We start from the raw sequence: 17,943 nt of genomic DNA, 5'->3' as shown, positions 1-17,943 counted from the left end.
TTTGGTGAGTAATGCATATTGCTACATTTATTGACAGTATGATTTCCACAGGACATTGAGGACACCAAAATATACCAATCATAATGCTACTGAAAATAATGCTCAAGGAAAATTGAATTACTGTAAGATCACAGTGATACTTTAAACAGATAACACAATCAAAGACTCGACAAGATTAGAATGTACAAATGCTTTCCACGCAACATATCATATGCCATCACTTATTAAACCCAAATATATATCAGTATATCAAAATGACGACAAATAACATAATTAAAAAACATGTCATATTGCATCCGAATTGTTCACAGAAAAAGAACATATATTACTTAATATTTAAAATACTCCAGTTATCCCATATATATTATATATTCTACAAATTCCTTTCCAAATTTGTTGTGCAATTGTCACCGAAATCTTATTTAAGGCAACAGCAGGACAGCACCATGAATGCAACCGCTGGAGTTATATTACAGGTAGATAGCATCGAGAAGTTGCACCGTTGCAGTCACAAAGGCCACAGACACCCTGCCAAAGATTTTACAAATATATTTTCATAAGAAGAGAGAGAACTGTAAGGGCCAAAAGTTGCAGGTTATCACCCTACTGCAGGCAGCCTTCCTGAGGAGTAATGGAAAACAGTGTATAGTACAGTAACATCAGAATGCCCGCTGGCTCTGCAGAGTATTGTAATAATTCATCAGCAATTTATAATTAACCCTGACCATAGTCTCATACAAAACTAAGCTGATTTAATGTAAATGTATTTGGAAATTAACAAAAGTAGCATGAATATGTATCACAATGATATACAGCAGTCTTTCAGACTTTCACAATATGAACCATTGCAAAACCTCCACAAATGTTCTTTGCATAGTTAATTGTTGTTGTTTTTTTGTTGTTGTTTTTGTTGTTTTTTTTCATTTTGATAGCAATCGCATAAAAAACTAAATCAGCCCAGTATATGATGTTGGTGTCTAATCATTAAGAGAGAAATCCCATTCATTCATTTACTAACAGAGCGACAAAGTGCAAAATCTAGAGATTGTTGCTGTGGTTTACATGTACACGGTGTTGCTGCTACTTCCTCAGTACGTAACCACCTTTTATGCTTTTCTGATGGCGCTGGCCACCAAGGTTTCTCGCCTCGTGGTTACAAATGCCTGCTGTTTTTCGTAATAGGCTGCCTCATTAATAAAAGTGGGGTAGACGGTGCCAGCGCCTTCGTAGTGGATGGTCTTTCCATCAAACGTCTGGAACATAGGGTCACCAGGGTTCAGCGGCTCCCAGTCACAGTCCTGAAACAACAACAAACAATGAAAAGGCTGAAAAGGGCTTTTGTGGAAACACCGCACAGCTGAAGAAAGTGGCCTGTTATTCAGAGTCCATTGATATATTCTCACATCCACAAAAGATCAAATACTCATTTCCTTTTTCATTTGTCAGATACAGTTTTTCAGTGTTTTAATTAATACTATTAAGAGGTCAAAGACAAAAAGAAAAAAAAACCCTATATGGCCAAAAGGAGAAGATGGATAAAATCCTGAATTTAAAATTCCTTTTGTGGTTTTCACCTGCAGATTAGGATGCACCATGGCAATGATGTTTCCATTGGCATCTCTGGGATAGTCCACCCTCTCTGAGACTCTGAAGACATCCACCGTACAAGGTGGAAACTCCATGCCTGAACAACACATAGAAAAAAATGACTTTATACGATATAGATTATACTGTATGCAAGCGTCCTTCAAAAGCCTTGTATTCTAAATAAAGTTCTTAAGTACCATACACAGTATTTTCAAAAAGTAAGTTTGCTACCAGATCCATGGCATTTGTTGTATGGGTGGACGGCAAATATCAGCTATTAGCTTTAACTTACAGTGAGATTGCAGAGAAAATCACAGTAACAATATACAAATACGTGTAAAGGACAAAACGCTCAAAAAAAAAAAAGCTCAAAAATCTATGAGCGAAAAAATATACATTATAAAATATGACAGTGAAATATAACTTAATTTTGATGCACACTTAGGAAATGTGCAAACTGTAAGGTGGTGATTCTGACTTATGTAAAGGAAGTATTGGCAAGTATGGAGACCAATGAGCTCCAAGTTTTTTAAATAATGTCACAAGATTGCTGTCATGTCATATTAAGATAGTGACTCATCAACACCAGCAAAATCTTGAGATACTCTGGCAAACTTGTTGATGAAGTAGAATGTGCAGAATGGCTCTGTTCAACCTGAATAACAGAACTAGAACAGTGTTTGGCTGGCAAACAAGTCCAGGGCCTAGACATTAACTTAACCATACAGTACCAGAGTTGACTTCTTTAAGGCTATCATATACCTAAATGCAATCCCACTAGTTATTTCTCTGAGAAAATAATTTTCTGCTCAAATAATGACATCTAATATAATCAAACAGGCTGTTTCTCTGGGCTCTTCAGCTTCAGAGAATAGGAAAACAAATTCATCACCATGCCAGAGCATTCATCAACACCAGTGTGGCCCCAGGACAGAAGATTACCACACCATTGGCAGGCACAGTCTAATGACATGGAAACTAACCAACTTCCAACAAGCACGCCATTCAGCAGTTGGCCAGTCAGGGAAACAGGCAGACTGCAACTCACACTTGGCACAGACTGCTTGTTTACATAAAAGAGGAAGAAAAACTTTCCCTATACCTAAATGCTGCAAACACTGTTCCGTGCCTTAGGAGAGGGGTGGAGTGAAGGCGTAATGAACCAGATGATGATAATTTTAGAAATTTCTATGCCAGGGAGAGCTGCGTGTAGGTACATCTGGATGACTCAGTCACCCATGAGCAATATGTCACAAAATGCCTCTCATCACTGTGATGCTGACAGACAGGCAGTGATGTAGCACACTGACAGTGCTGTTAACAACTGTTTTTTTTGCTGGACATAAGACATTACTAAAGGCATGACGCATTAGTCATTTTGAGGTGAAAAAATATAACTTGACCGTTCTTGGAAATTCCGTAAAGAACTTTGTATCCTTGCAACTGTAATACTTTCCAGTAAACTCTAAGGAACATGAATGTCTTCTTGCATATTTGATTTTTATTTACTGGTTTTGCATAATCCTTTGAAATCATATTACTTTGACTGTTGCCGAATGTCATATAAAGCTGATATGTTATAGCCTAGTATTCGAAGCTGCTATGGTATGTGAGTTATCACAGCTTCTCCTACCTTCATTAAACAGCTCAATGAAGTCCAGGGCATGCTTCAGTATTACTCTCATAGCTTCAAAGATGTTGCTCCTCAAAACACCTTGAGGCTGAGGACCCACCTCCAGGCCTGGAATACAACAACAAAAATCCATATTTGCACATGTAAACTGCTTTCTTTACATTCATAAATATAGTGTAATATTTGAATTCACATATTACTATATAATATTAGATTTGCATTAAGTGTTACATGCCATGGCCCTTGGTATTATTATCCAAAAATTCTCCCAACAGCAGTTTGGCTGGACTTGAGACTCACCAACAGGGTGTTTGGCCACAGACCGCGAGGTGGAATATTTCAGAAGAGGATGTTCATTCAACAGAACAGGACAACTGGCCGGAGCAATGGCTTTCTAGAATACAAAACCAAGATCACATTTACAAACAAACAAACAAACAAACAAACAAACAAACAAAAACACACAAACACATCTCAACAACAATGTCTGTGATGGAGAGATGCTAATATTCATCAAGCAAAGCTATGATTTTAAATGCGTTAGTCATGTCTGCACATCAGCCAAATGTCTTATCCTGTCTTCTAAACCAATATCTCACATAATTTCCATTACATTCACTACTATTAATGAGCAAATTGTGAACAAATGGTTTAAGGTTCTGCTTGACACAATGACAAAATAAACAGATTTGTGGTAAAGCAGAAACAAAACTCAGATACAAAATAATATAGTATGATCTTGTGCATAAAGTTTAGTTTGGTGGGCAGGAAGCTTTACCAGTTTAAACAACAAAATACAAGACATGTATCATCGGCAAAAACATAAAGACATTTTCATCAACCTCAGTATCAAGACCTCCAACACAACCCTAATCTTCAACAGCAGCATTGTGATGACTGCCCTCATTATTATTAGGATCAGGAGGGTCACCAGTACCATCATCATGAGCACACTTATCTTCATCATCACTGGCAGAGGTGGAAACAGTACAAAAATCCTAACGGAAAAATACTCCATTAAAAGTGCTGCATTCAAATTTTTGTATTAATAGTAAGCAATAAAATGTACCTAAGTATGAGAAGTAACAGCTCCGGTCAACTTCAGACCCAGAGCATGAGCTATGATGGCCATGCCCTTGTCAGAGTAAGGACAGAAACTGATGTCATGCCAGCCCACTTGCAGTGACAGTCCTGCTCAACTTTGATGTGTAACCCTGCTGACCTGTATGCATCCAAAGCTGAAAGTGCAGTCCCTGAACAACTGAGAGCTTGAAAAAGCCTCCTATAGATCCGGAATACCAAGAGTCCATACAACAGGGTATCCATCTGCAACCACACCAATCATGAAATCATCTGACCCAAGATTACACCAACTGGCAACAGAAAAATTCAAATAACTGTCAACTCATCCAACAGTCAATCAACACAACTCTGGCAATCTCCTGCTGGTTTCAGTCATCTGGATGTGATATAGCAAAAGACAGTGGAAAGATATTGCAAGACTCTACGGTCAGCAGTGACAATGGGTGCATCCAGAGCCTGCCAATTGGCTTACAAGATGATATGTCAATCAAGAGAAGTTACAGATCAATACCTAAGTTCTGTTCGAGGGAGTCAAAGTGTACATCCAAGACCTGTTCGTGAAGGGATTGCTCGTCAAGTCTCAATCACATTATGCTGCCTCTGTCGTCTATGTTCATAAGATGGATGGTGCTCCATGTCTCTGCATAAACTACTGGCTATAAACCAGAAAACTGCCCCCAACAGACTCCTCCTACCACAAATACAGGGTTGATTATTCAACCATGGGATTCGATTAAAATGCAGTAGCCGAATTTTTCGAAGGAGCTGGAGATGCTGGCTTCACTCAGAGATTAATGCAACATACCTTATGTGCATGACATTCTGTGTTATGCACTTTTTTAGAGGAGCATATGATATCTACACAGACAAGCAACCCTCTGCCCTGTTAGCAGCAAAAACTCTGTGACTTGTAGTTTGACATCAGATAGCTGTCTGAATGCATGATGCAACTGTCAAACAAAATGTTTTACAACCCTGGAAGGAAGCTGATTAGCCTAGAACAGCGTTGCATGGTTGCTGCACTGAACTTATCATCTTCAGATGATAACCAGAACTCCTGTGATGCTCTGTCCTCGATAACCCATGATGAGCCAGTGAACACCAAGAACGACAACAAAGACGTTTGCCATTTGAGCATATATCTTTGTGGTGATGAAGCATTTCTCTCTGTTTGTTGGGTAGGATTGATTTACTCAAGCCAACGCAATAACATCTGGCAGAGTGGCAGCTGAGCAAATCATCAATGATCTCATATATACAGCTGTGTGGTATTGATTGATTTACACTGTGCAACCCATCTTTGATTTATTGCAAAGTCCAGGACAGCATTTGTACCAGCCACAGTGCAACAGTGTTAATCACTACTTTTGTTTATCAATTTCGATTGCATTCTCAGACAGAGACAGAAAGCCTGAAAGCAACAGTCTCCATTCTCCTCTTTTCTATTTATCCTCTTTCCGGAGATGTATAATTTGTATTTAGTTCAAACTGTGATGGTTGCAGAAGGTCAAGCTACTCCATTTACAGCTGGGTAGCTTGATCTCTAACAATGCATTATATTTTATTAACTAATTGTATGTTTTGTGTATGTATAAGACTTATTAAGTCAAGTAACTACTAACAACAGCCGTCAGATACGTGTAATGAAGTAAAAAGTGCAATATTTCATTTTGAGATTTTGTGTAAAAGTATTAAGTTTCACAAAATATAAATATTCTAGTGAAGTGCAAGTACTTCAAAATTATACTTAAATACAATACTGGAATAGCCTGGATCCAGCTGTCATGAATTGCAACACCCATATTTTTTCAGTACGCGGTATGATTCATGGGGTCATAAAACCAGGCCAGTACTGGAGAAAGTGCACGTTGTGATGTTTCACTTACGATCATTGGACCTAGAGATAAAAATCCAGGTCCTTCTTCAAAGAGTCTGATTACTTACAGAGTCTGATAATTTAATATTTGTGACAGACTGAGTGGACTCTTTACCACCAAACTGTTGTTATTCTACAAAAGTATTTCTCTGTTACTTTTGATTAACACCAAGACAAGATAAATACTGCCAGATCAGAGAAAACGTACAATCATTAGAAACTTTTGAACCTAGGACAGAAGCATGACTGCTGGCCTTGTTACAAAATAAGTCAGGGAACTCAAAATTCAGCTTGTTATCTTGGATAATGCAAAGGTATGAGTCTGAGTGTTTGATTCATGATGACAGTGCACAGCAGCGTAGGTGGGTAATGAAGTCTGAAGTCAGTCTTTTATCTTGAGTAATTGGAAGTTACCTTGGCATAAGATTTTTTCTCTCTAGGCGTTTGTACAGATGCTCAAATAGAGCTGTGTGTGCCCTACGTGTGCCATTTTGTGTTTCTCAAAGTTAGGATCACATTTCCCATAAACGCTTCCCATTACAAAGAGGGTGTTGCCTGTCTCCCTCTCCTCCTCCTTGCCATGTTTCTACGAGTGTTTTGTTTTGAAATGCAAGAAGGATAAGAGCTGATAAGCATCCATGATAACAGCCAATATACATTCAGAGCAGGCAAGCTAACATGAAATAGAAGCTATGCAATTAGACTACTGAAAGTGGAAAAGAACATTGTGTACAAATGGCATTCATGAACAGAAAATAGTTCCTGTTTTTTTTGGCTCTAAAGCATCTACCTTTGTGCTGTAAGGCAATTCAGCAGATTACCCTCAAAATCTGTCTTGCTGGAAGTGTAAAATGTAATCTATATCCATTAATGATTTATTGATGATAAAACACTACTCACAGCACCCTTAACAAAGCCCTGAACTCCTTGTTCGAAACAGTTCAAGTCTTTACAATGGCTCATCAATGATTACGTGCTCAAAGAACTTAATGGCCAGAGAACTCAGCCATGCTTCAAGTCAACAAGAGTGTTTGGATGGTTGATCCTTTAGGTGACGAGATCAAATCCAATACATAACGCTAAATAGATCATTACCTTATGTGTGTAGTCTGTCAGTGAGTTTCTCCAAAGAGGACTAACGATGGTAGAACATTCACTTTTCAGGACACATTTACCTCCACAGGAATTCATAAACAGTCATGCTCTAGACCCCTTATCACTGCCATTAGTTATGTTCACATTATGAGAAGTTAGTCTAAGATAATTCCTCTAACAGATATATAATCACAAAAAATGAGGCCCGGTGAATACTTAATTCCATGATGTGGTGTATTATTTTTTGACAAATAATTTTGTTTGTTTGCATGCAAATGCTGATAATAGATTATTGAGGCAGCTAATATTAAAAGCCACTGGTGCTCAGTTGGTAAGGAGGTGTGTTTAAAGGTGAAATTGTTCAGTTAGAGTAGAAATTCTCGTTCAGGTCATGACCTTTATATAGTTCATCATCTGCAGGTTGAAGTGGTCTTTGGAGCTTTCCAGTATCAGAGTGCAGCCCATATTGGACGTTGTATTGTGGAGGTCAAAGATGACATCATAGGCCTCTGGGCTTCCTTTAGGTCCAAACAGGCGGTTGATCTCCTGGGCCCTCTGCACCTCGTAGGGCAGGTCATCTCCACCCGGGGCACTGCAGTGCACAGAGGAAGGATGAGACAGCATTCAGTTACAGAATTCAATAATAATACTTATTACTTGATATTGTTAGATGCATAGTTTTTCAGCACATTATTTACTGACACAAGGTTGTCTGCTCTTCAAAGAAAGAGCAGACAGTCAACAGCCTTCAGGTAAAACATAACATAACTATTACTAACTAACCCGGGACTTTTTAAATTTTTTTTGCACATGTGTGAGATGAAAGCTGAATATTTCTGATGGCAAATGACACATTGTTAATTTCCATCATTTCACTCAATGTAAAGTGGCCTATTTTTCATGAGCACTGAGAAGACATCTGATTCACTTTCTCAAAGCCTTGCATATCTGGACAAAAAAAAAAAAAAAAAAGAATCCTTGAAATGTTTGTTTTGTCTCCAGGCTAAACATGCTTTTGCACATACAGACATGCAATGCATTCTCAATGGACAGTGAGAGCTGGCCCTTTTAGCTCTTTTAAGCATTTCAAAATAACCACTATTCTAGGACATTCTCCAAACTATGGCCGAATAGCACCACTACTAAGCATATTGTCTCACCTCCCTCCTATATGCTCTTTAGAACCCCATTTTCACCAAATATCTGGTATTGTCTGGACTGCCAGGACCACAATACAGAAGCACAGCATACTGGGTGGGGGCTACAGCTGTCAAAGTGGCATGCAACATCCCATTTTAAATTGAAATGAAAGAATTGTGGTTAGGAAATTATACAGACACACACACAAACACAATATGTAGAAGGTTTGGTTGGCCAGTGTGGTTGAGGAGAAGGACACTGGCTGTTTTTAGAAAGAGTCTTCAAGTGGTTAATCTTCTTACATGCTGCCTATTGAGAGTAAACTGTTGGCCACAGAGCCTTGACAAGATTTTCCTTCACAGATCTTTACCAAACTGGATGAAAAGGCAGCAACACGCACAGAAACTTTGCATACACAATCTGAGCTTACCACAATGTTTTTTTGTTTGTTTGTTTATTTATTACGATTTTTCGCATATTAAACTTTTGAAACGTTTTGGAAGGAGGCTATGTAAATACGACATCAAACCTTGTGCTTAATAATAAAGGTGTTTTAAAAATCACTATTGAATAAAGACACACTACGAGCCCTACTCGGAATATTATGGGCAATTATATTGACATTAAGTATGATATGGTCACTTTTGTGCACCGCAGACATACAGCCTATACGCCCCTGTGGAAGTATTATTATAGGCATATTATAGTGATTATCGTTAGAAGTGACAAGGGCAATCAAGTTTAGAAGGCTGTGATGAGTTCATGTGAGTACAAAGGCGACGAGCCAGGGTTTGCGTAAGACTTCATTTTCTGCCATGGAGCACATGAAAGAGGACGACAAAGCGTCTGAAATCATTTGCAGGTCAGCCACGTTTCGCTCACGTTTTTCTAGCTGGCTGACAGTCAGCTGGAAGTCTGGGAGGGGACACGTTGCTCCACTGCTATTGGCACAACAACCACAGGGTGAGGACAACATGTAGTCTCCAATTATCATAATAATGAGCGGAGATGTCCGTGTGACATATGCAATATTTTACTGTAAACAAACGAACCAAATATTTCTATGGATGACTGCAGGCACCTAGGCTATATAGCGGGTTTGTAGGAATAGTACCCATAGGATTTTGTTTTATTTTATTTTAGATTGATCATTAGGTTAAAGGTTTCTATCATGATTATTATTTATTTATTCATTTATTTTTTTTTACAAACCGGGGATTTTAACAGAGTACACTGCTTGGAATACAGAGGCATATCTGAATAGCAACAGTCAAGTTCATATTGAAATAAAATAAAATACTACACATACAATGATGCATGGCCATCACAATGTATCCCAAGTGATCCTTTAAGGGGTTCCCCAGCAATATAACATCTGGTTTAGTTCTGTTGTCGAGTAATTCCAAGACAGAAAATGTATATAAATGACTATTTAGAGAATATATATCTATATATTTATATAGATATATATCTATATATAGATATATAAATATATAGATATATTTCCCACTCTGCACCAACAGGGACCTGCATAATTATGTGCCTAGTAATTTATCTCCTCGGACTACCGAATGAGCGTTTGTCTATCTATTTGGGGGCTTCCTTGACTTGGAAAAAGTTTGGCAACCCCCGTTGTGCTCATGTCCGATGCGCATGACTACAGAATTGGATCAGCGTCCACCGACTGTGGCACCCGAGTCAGGTCTACCTTGCTGAATACCTGAGGTTTTCCGGGGTGAACGCTCTGTTCAGATCCGTGTCCACATATCTTGAGCATTTCTCCACAGCTTTCGGGTTGGTGATGAAGGGTTTCGTCTCGACCCCTTTCCTCTGGATCTCGGCGCCGTTCTTCACCCACAGGTTTACGAGCGTCACGCCTGACATTTCGTTTCCATGCGTCCCCCCGAAAACAGCCACTCTCCTCGCCTCACTGAAACTGACGGTGTTATGTGAGGACATACCGGACTAGCAATCAGTGCAGAGCTGGAGCAGACACAGTGGACTCGGGGGCTTCAGGAGCCGGGGACAGCGCCGAGGAAAAGTTTCCAGTTGGAGCTTTAAAGCCACTCTGTTGTTGTTGTCTTAAAAGCCTGTTGTGGCAGAGCGCTTACGTAACGTGCCCGCTGGGTTCTTGTGGTCAGTCACCGTGCGTAACAGCGCTGAGTTGTACACTACATCGCCTGAGCCGCGGTTACAACTCCTTGAGAGGGCTGGCTCAGATTCCTCCACTAGTTTACAAGTGTCAAACCAGCCCTCCATTAGTCTTTCCGGTGTCTCCTTTAAAAATAAAGCCCGGAGTCATTAGTTTCAGTGGACTAACGCGTGACAGAACTGAAGCGACTTCCGGTCATACTTGTCAAAGTAAAGCCATGTTGTCATATTGAGTAACATAAAAAACACCAAAGTGAACATTAAGAACATATTTCAGGTAGAATATGTAGCTATTTCAAATGCCAAAATAATATGTATTCGCCACCACACATGCCTATTCTACATATAGGGTACAATATACAGCAATGCCGAGCACTGACAAAGTAAACTGTTGATATCAAAACACAGAAGTTCAGAGGCTGGTATCATGTTTTGTTTATGTCAAGCCCATGGCAGTAGTTCAACTGCTGATGCCATTGGGACCCCCAGTGGTTTTACAGATGCCATATAATTTATACCGAAGATAGAAATATTAGGGAAACTCACTCTTTTTATCAAGTGCATGAATGAGGTAAATCCAGGTAAAAGTCATTGCTCCTTATTGAGTTATTTTCCTACATCTCTATAAACCACAAACGAGGAGGTGCATGTAAAGAGGAGCTGAATTAGATGTTTTGAAACAACTGAGCTGTGACTGTGCTGCCAATCAGTGTTAGGAAGATGATCCTAATGTATTGTGCATGTATGGCAAAGACTCACAAAAAATGTATATACACTACTCACAAAAAGTTAGGGATATTTGGCTTTTGGGTGAAATTTATGGAAAATGTAAAAAGTTCATGCTACAGTGATATTATATCATGAAAGTAGGGCATTTAAGTAGAAGCATACACTGGTGATTTCCTCATCTCAAACAATTTCTTGAAACAAAAGCCAACAACAGTGGTGGATATACCACAACAAAAAATGTCAGTGTCAATAACTTGTCATGTGCCCTTGAGCATCAATTACAGCTTGACGATTTATTTATAAGTCGACTTATTGTCTGCTGAGGCATGGCATCCCACTCTTCTTGAAGGGCGGCCCTCAGGACATTGAGGTTCTGGGGTACAGAGCTCCGTGCCTCTACACGGCGACTCAGCTGATCCCATAGGTTTTCTATGGGATTCAGGTCTGAGAAAGTGCAGGCCACTCCATCTGAGGTACCCCAGTCTCCAGCAGCCGTTCCCTAATGATACGACCTCGATGAGCTGGAGCATCAAACACCTGATGTGAATTTTGCCGTTAAACTCCTTGTTAGAGAACAGCAACTTGTGCAAAAAGTACTGAAACATTGAACAGTTGGACATGTGCATTCAAAAGTTTACAGAAGGTCACATTAAGTTCACCTGTAAAGGTTAGAATGCATTTTAGGTTCATCCTGAAATTTCACCCGAAAGCCGAATATCCCTAACTTTTTGTGAGTAGTGTGTGTATATATATATATATATATATATATATATACTGTATATATATATATAACACATCCCCCTACCATATAATAATGGCAGTTCACCATAAAGAACAAGCCTGACTTTTCTTTCAGCTGGCCATTAGGTGGCAGGGCAGGTGTTAAGATTGAAACATGTCAGGTCATCAAATCAGTTTTAATTTTAATGAGCTCATGATCGCTTTTGTCTACAAATAACAGCAATCTCTGCATATTCTGGAGCTTATTGGTGTCTGTCAACACCAAAAAGGTTGAAAACCATCACACTTTGATACAAAACCACCATGCTTTGATACAAAATATAATCAAACATAACTTGTAAAAAGCGCACAGTTATAACTTCACTATACTTCACTATAACTTCACATGGTGCTAACAGTACATCGACAAGACAAAGATGGTAGTTGCCACAGTTCTATTTTATGTATGTATGTATTTTATGTATTTTGGCGAATCCTGACAACTTCCTAGCTGTCCAAACAAACGTCAGTCCTCTTTGCCACTCAGTCCGCAGTGAGTCAGTCCTTAAAGTCTGAGTCCAAATAACCCTGAGAAGGATTGTGAAGCCTCCTCCTGTTTTTCATGTGTTTCTTTACATTGGTGTGGTCTGAGTGAGGTGGTGATGGCACAGGACTGCTGGATGTTACCTTTGACTCCATTTCCTTTTTCTTCTTCCCAGTATGGCTCTTCATTTCAGTAGATTCAGGCAACAATTTCCCCTCTGGCAAGACAACATCAACACATTTCTTCTTTTTCTTCTTCATGGACTCTGAGGTGTGCTCAGCTTCAACTGTCAAATCAGTCTCGCACAAGTTTGCAACGTCTGCAACATGCACAGTAGTTGGTGTGTTCTCTTCCATAGCAGGGCTAGTGTGTTTACTTTTCTTTTTCTTCTTTTTCTTTGTCAAAACTACAGTCTCATCAGTTGAAGAATACCCGGTACTGACAGGGGTTTCTGACTCCCTCTGATTTTTCTTGTGCTTCTTTTTTCTCTCCACAATAGTGTCGGTGGTTTCAGGCTCAGTGCTCTGACTCTTATCGTCTGGCTTCTCAAAATTCTCATGATCTTTAACCACGGCATCCTGTGAAATTGAGGTCTTTCTCTTCTTTTTTCTTTTCCTTTCCCTGAACATATTATCAGACTCCGCTAAATTTACATTTTCCACTGATTCTGTGTCAATATCAGAAGTGCTGACACCAAGTTTCTTTTTGTGTTTTTGTCTACTCCCATCAACAATGACCACATATTGAGAAGAATCGCTCTCTTGATGTGTGTGAGCATCCTTTTCCACTGTGTCATCAGCAAGGAAGGAACCGGTTTCTTTCTTTTCCTTTTCCTTTTCCCACACAGACACTGAATCATCACTTTGTGCCACAGTGTCCTCTGATGTGTTTTTACTTTTCTTCTTTTTCTTTTTTGGTGACAGCACTGCACTTTCAGTCAAGGTCAAAGCGTCATTGGTGTCGTCTTGTCCCGCTTCAGCAGTGTCATTACAGGGCAACCGCTTCTTCTTTCTGTGCTTTTTTCTTGGCTCTGTTACATCTTCAAGCTGGGGAATAGGACTCCCTGTGTTTTGCTGGCTGTTTCTAACATTCAAAGATTCTTCTGTCCCGTGGGAAATCTCAGTATTATCTGAAAACAGTGTTAGGTTAGACCAACCTGACTCCTCCATCTGTCTTGCTGACTTCATCGGTCTATCTAAATCCAAATTCTGTGCTTCCTCTTTCTCCCGTTCTTCTGTAACATCTCTCTCCTTCTTCCTTTTTTTCTTTTTCTTTTGTCTCTGAAACTCATGATCATCATTTGGAAGACTGGCAGGTGCATCAGCAGGTAACTCAACAACACCCTCACCATTTTCTTGGTCACTCAGCACAGGACTCTCACAGCTCTCTATAAATACTGCTACCTCCTCCATTCCCACATTTGGCTCTGTGTTGCCGAACTCATCCTCTTGTCTAACATTTCCTGGTGGAGATGCACAATGTTCAGCACTGATTTTGACGTCTACTGGTCCCTTGGAAACTGCAGCTACTTCATCAAATAGGATTTCAGGTGTCTGTGATAAGAACTGGCTGCTAGAGTCATCCACCTGTTGTGAATGTGTACTTGCATTTTCAGATGTACCTTTTTCTAATCCATCCTCAATAACATCATCATCTGCAGGCTTATTCTTTCTTCTCTTTTTCTTCTTTTCTTTTACCTGGGAACTGTCTCTCTGATTGATATCGTCTTCACGTTGAGGTAACGACATGCTCCGCCCTTCCTGTCTCGTTATTTTATCATCGTAACACAATGAGTCATTCATCCCATTTTTTTCACTGAGTCTCATCTCCTCACTGGCCTGGGGCGCGGAAAGCTCTGCTCGCTTATCCGCAGACATGCTGGGAGTCTCTTCTACCTCTGGGATTTCTGTATTTACACAAGGGTCAGCATCCTGACCTTCTGGCCCTTCCTGAAGAGAGGACAGCTCTGTTCCTTCATTTACACCTCTGCTGTCTTCTTTCTCTAGTTTTCTCTTTTTCTTCTTCTTCTTTCTTCTGACTTCTTCACATTCACTCTCATTAATACTGTCACTTAGGCAGCCTGGCAAACCAAACAAAGGATCACAGGTTTGCCTCGTTCTATATTCGTCCTCTGGCTGTACCACTTGGAGATCATCCACATGGCAAACACCAGCTTGAGGCTCTGTTGCAGCGAGGGAAATGTCTCCGTCCTGTTGCGTGTATTTCACTGGACTACTCTGTGTGCTGTTTGGCTCATGGCTGCTTGAGGATGAAGCAATGCTGACATTAGACAGGTCCTCCACTCTTGCACTGGGTTTGACTGAATGTGACTTCTCTGGTATCTTCGCTGAAGGTCCTTTGGAAGTCACTTTTTGGGCAATATTAGCTCTCTCCCTCCTTGGCCTTTTCACCTCCGTGTTGTCCTTTCTCTCTGGGGAGGACGGGGTGTACCAAGTATGTGAGGATTTCGCTTTAAATGCAAACTGCCTCTTTTCCTGTGAGACGACATTAAAAAAAAAAAAAAAGACAGCACTGTAAATGATGTCCAGCTTCACGCAAGACTACATGTCCAGCAGGATTCCTTGTTGAAATAGCCCGCTTACCACCACTTTGATGTCCTCCTCATTTGATGTTTCGTCCTCACTGTAAAAGCATAGGTATGTTTTATTATTATGCACGTAATTTCAAGAGTGAATATCTTCATACTTCAAAATACACTTACTCTGACAGCGGAGATATTGTCTCTTCCTTGCCCAGGTCAATCACCGGTAAAGACTCCAGAGTACCTCCCCTTTTTCCATCCTCCCACAACCTTTCGACACACTTAAAGAAGCATCCAACTGCAAATTTCTGTTGGAAAAAAAAAAACTCCATAGGTAAATTACATATGAAGGTATAATTCAGAAATATTAAAAACTTGCCAAAAACAAATAATTGTATTGACGCAGAGGAAGGTAACCTTACACGAAGGCCTGCATTCTGCTTGACAGTTAACCCGGTGCCTCCACGCTTCCTCTCTGTGAGGAAAGGGAAACAGTAATTTTTTAGTTTGCCTCTTCCCCCTCTCCTCCGTTTCCCACTCTTGGAAGATCGCACAGGAGAGGGAGAGACAGTTTTGCTTTGGGAAACTGCGGGTGCACTTTCATCTTCACTTTCCTCGTCTCCTCCTTCTTCTTCTTCTTCTCTGGGAGATGCGGGGTCTGATCTCAGATTTAATCTCAGCGATCTCTTGACCGACCTCACTGCCTCAGGTGCTCGATTTTGAGTTATGAACAGGCTGTCCCCTGAATCGCTGCAGAGACACAGTTTACACACTTTGAAAATCAAACAGGAGCCTTTTGGACATCAGGATACTACGGAAGCGTAGAGCTGCCAGACCAAGAAAATAAAAACCGAGAGGCTCAGTATCACGTAATTACGTAAAAAGTTTATTGTTATAACAATATATTTTCACGTTATAACGTGAAATTATCACGTTATTTCATTATATGATTTTTTTCACGTTATAACGTGAAAATATCACGTTATTTCATGATATGCTTTCACGTTATAACATGAAAGTATCACGTTATTTCGTGATACGAATTTTTCACGTTATAACGTGATAGGTATCACGTTATTTCAAGATAGGAAATTTTCACGTTATAACGTGAAAGTATCACATTATTTCGTGAAACGTGTTTTTGTTTACTGTCTGCTGGCCATCTGTAAATCATGGCTGCTTTACATGATGCCATTAGATCATATTTCATGCTTGGCTTGAGACATGGGGAGATTTTACAGTTATTGGGCTCCGTGGATGACATTCATATAAGCATGCGTACCCTGAGAAGAATTTTGAAAACAATGGGATTATATCGGAGGAAAAACGAGTCGGACCCTCTTGAGGTAGCGTCATTCCTCATTGATCAGCTGGAGGGACACGGCCGGCTGCATGGATACAAGCTCCATCACCTCAACTGCATCCAAGCTGGATATGTTGTCACCCAAAGTACAGTGAGGCATTTGTTAAAGTTTCTCACTGTACTTGCCTCACTGTACTATGAATGTCATCCACGGAGCCCAATAACTGTAAAATCTCCCCATGTCTCAAGCCAAGCATGAAATATGATCTAATGGCATCATGTAAAGCAGCCATGATTTACAGATGGCCAGCAGACAGTAAACAAAAACACGTTTCACGAAATAATGTGATACTTTCACGTTATAACGTGAAAATTTCCTATCTTGAAATAACGTGATACCTATCACGTTATAACGTGAAAAATTCGTATCACGAAATAACGTGATACCTATCACGTTATAACGTGAAAAAGTCGTATCACGAAATAACGTGATACTTTCATGTTATAACGTGAAAGCATATCATGAAATAACGTGATATTTTCACGTTATAACGTGAAAAAAATCATATAATGAAATAACGTGATAATTTCACGTTATAACGTGAAAATATATTGTTATAACAATAAACTTTTTACGTAATTACGTGATACTGAGCCTCTCGGTTTTTATTTTCTTGGTCTGGCAGCTCTACGCTTCCGTAGGATACGATTTACAAAACACACTAAAAACATGAAAAATCACACAAGTTAGTATGGGAGCAGCACCGTTACCTGTCTGCCTCAGGGAGAGGGTGCAAGATGACCTGACATGGCTTTAATATGTCTTCAAAAAGTGCTTTACTGTTCATTCCTGTCATGATTTACCAAAACGCAACAGTAATTAAACCACAGACCGTAAGGAAGGCTTCATACAGGCTATGAATTACACCAGAGAGGTACTCTCAGCAAGTTAGCGTCTTGGATTCCCCAGATGGTGCTTCCGCAAAATCCTCTGCAAACATCCTCATTTCTCAGGAAACAGTAAAGCTGCAAAAGGATAACCAAGCACAACAAATGCGTATGATTTGTATAAAGATACCGACACTGCGCTAAAACATCTAAACACGACAACAGACGCCAAAACACATGTGGTGCCGCGCCAACCAGGAAGTCCGACCACATCACATGCGCGAACAACAACCCTCTGACCAATCAGCGCTCTTCTACCAAGGAGGAGGAAACAAGCCCACAGACACAGCAAGAAGTTTCACTGCTGCTTACTTCCGCCCTTACTTGGGCCGCCCTTACTAAAAACTAATGAAACTATATTGTATGCCTATAAAACTGTCTAACATACATTTCATATATACACACAGATAAAGTATTGAGTTTTAGAGTTTGTCAGTTTGGTTAGATTGACAAAACAAAGATTTAAAACGAAACAAAATTAAAAACGAATGTAAAAATACAAAACTATAATAATTATGTTTACTACCTGTGTATTATTTTCAAGTGGACAGCTTTAATCAACAGTGCTAATATTTTGTACACAATGAGTGGT

General features: G+C 39.8%; 2 protein-coding genes across 3 annotated transcripts; both read right to left on the bottom strand.

Moving 5' to 3' along the window:
- aspa (aspartoacylase) lies at positions 1 to 10,764 on the bottom strand. Of its 2 annotated transcripts, none has more exons than XM_030068653.1 (6): positions 10,123 to 10,764; positions 7,671 to 7,866; positions 3,521 to 3,614; positions 3,221 to 3,328; positions 1,575 to 1,684; positions 1 to 1,298 (listed from the first exon to the last, which is right to left on the bottom strand). In XM_030068653.1, the coding sequence occupies exons 1-6, from the start codon at positions 10,371 to 10,373 to the stop codon at positions 1,107 to 1,109; spliced, it is 951 nt and encodes a 316-aa protein (XP_029924513.1). In that variant the 5' UTR covers positions 10,374 to 10,764; the 3' UTR covers positions 1 to 1,106. The 2 variants fall into 2 exon arrangements, with proteins under 2 accessions (XP_029924513.1, XP_029924514.1); XM_030068654.1 differs by having other exon boundaries at positions 10,135 to 10,729.
- A 1,332-nt stretch (positions 10,765 to 12,096) lies between these two features.
- pho (phoenix) lies at positions 12,097 to 17,559 on the bottom strand. Its single transcript, XM_030068651.1, has 5 exons — positions 17,175 to 17,559; positions 15,523 to 15,850; positions 15,281 to 15,408; positions 15,162 to 15,201; positions 12,097 to 15,053 (listed from the first exon to the last, which is right to left on the bottom strand). The coding sequence occupies exons 1-5, from the start codon at positions 17,258 to 17,260 to the stop codon at positions 12,573 to 12,575; spliced, it is 3,063 nt and encodes a 1,020-aa protein (XP_029924511.1). The 5' UTR covers positions 17,261 to 17,559; the 3' UTR covers positions 12,097 to 12,572.
- Between the last annotated feature and the right edge of the window lie 384 nt (positions 17,560 to 17,943).

Source organism: Myripristis murdjan, chromosome 14 (assembly GCF_902150065.1).
Source record: "Myripristis murdjan chromosome 14, fMyrMur1.1, whole genome shotgun sequence".
Taxonomy (NCBI): Eukaryota; Metazoa; Chordata; class Actinopteri; order Holocentriformes; family Holocentridae; genus Myripristis; species Myripristis murdjan.
The sequence above is the reverse complement of the archived record's forward strand: the minus strand, read 5'-3'. Positions and strand labels throughout refer to the sequence as shown.

Bases quoted from the DNA above. Each gene is read 5' to 3' on its own strand.
- aspa (XM_030068653.1), bottom strand. From the start codon at position 10,373: ATGTCCTCACATAACACCGTCAGTTTCAGTGAGGCGAGGAGAGTGGCT. The intron at 3,615-7,670 runs GTCATGACCTGA...TTTGTATTCTAG, and splicing joins AGATGATGAACTATATAAAG to AAAGCCATTGCTCCGGCCAG. The intron at 1,299-1,574 runs GTGAAAACCACA...TTGTTGTTTCAG, and splicing joins TGGTGCATCCTAATCTGCAG to GACTGTGACTGGGAGCCGCT.
- pho (XM_030068651.1), bottom strand. From the start codon at position 17,260: ATGACAGGAATGAACAGTAAAGCACTTTTTGAAGACATATTAAAGCCA. The intron at 15,851-17,174 runs GTAACGGTGCTG...GTGTCTCTGCAG, and splicing joins CCTCTCCCTGAGGCAGACAG to CGATTCAGGGGACAGCCTGT. The intron at 15,202-15,280 runs GTAAGTGTATTT...ATGCTTTTACAG, and splicing joins ACAATATCTCCGCTGTCAGA to TGAGGACGAAACATCAAATG.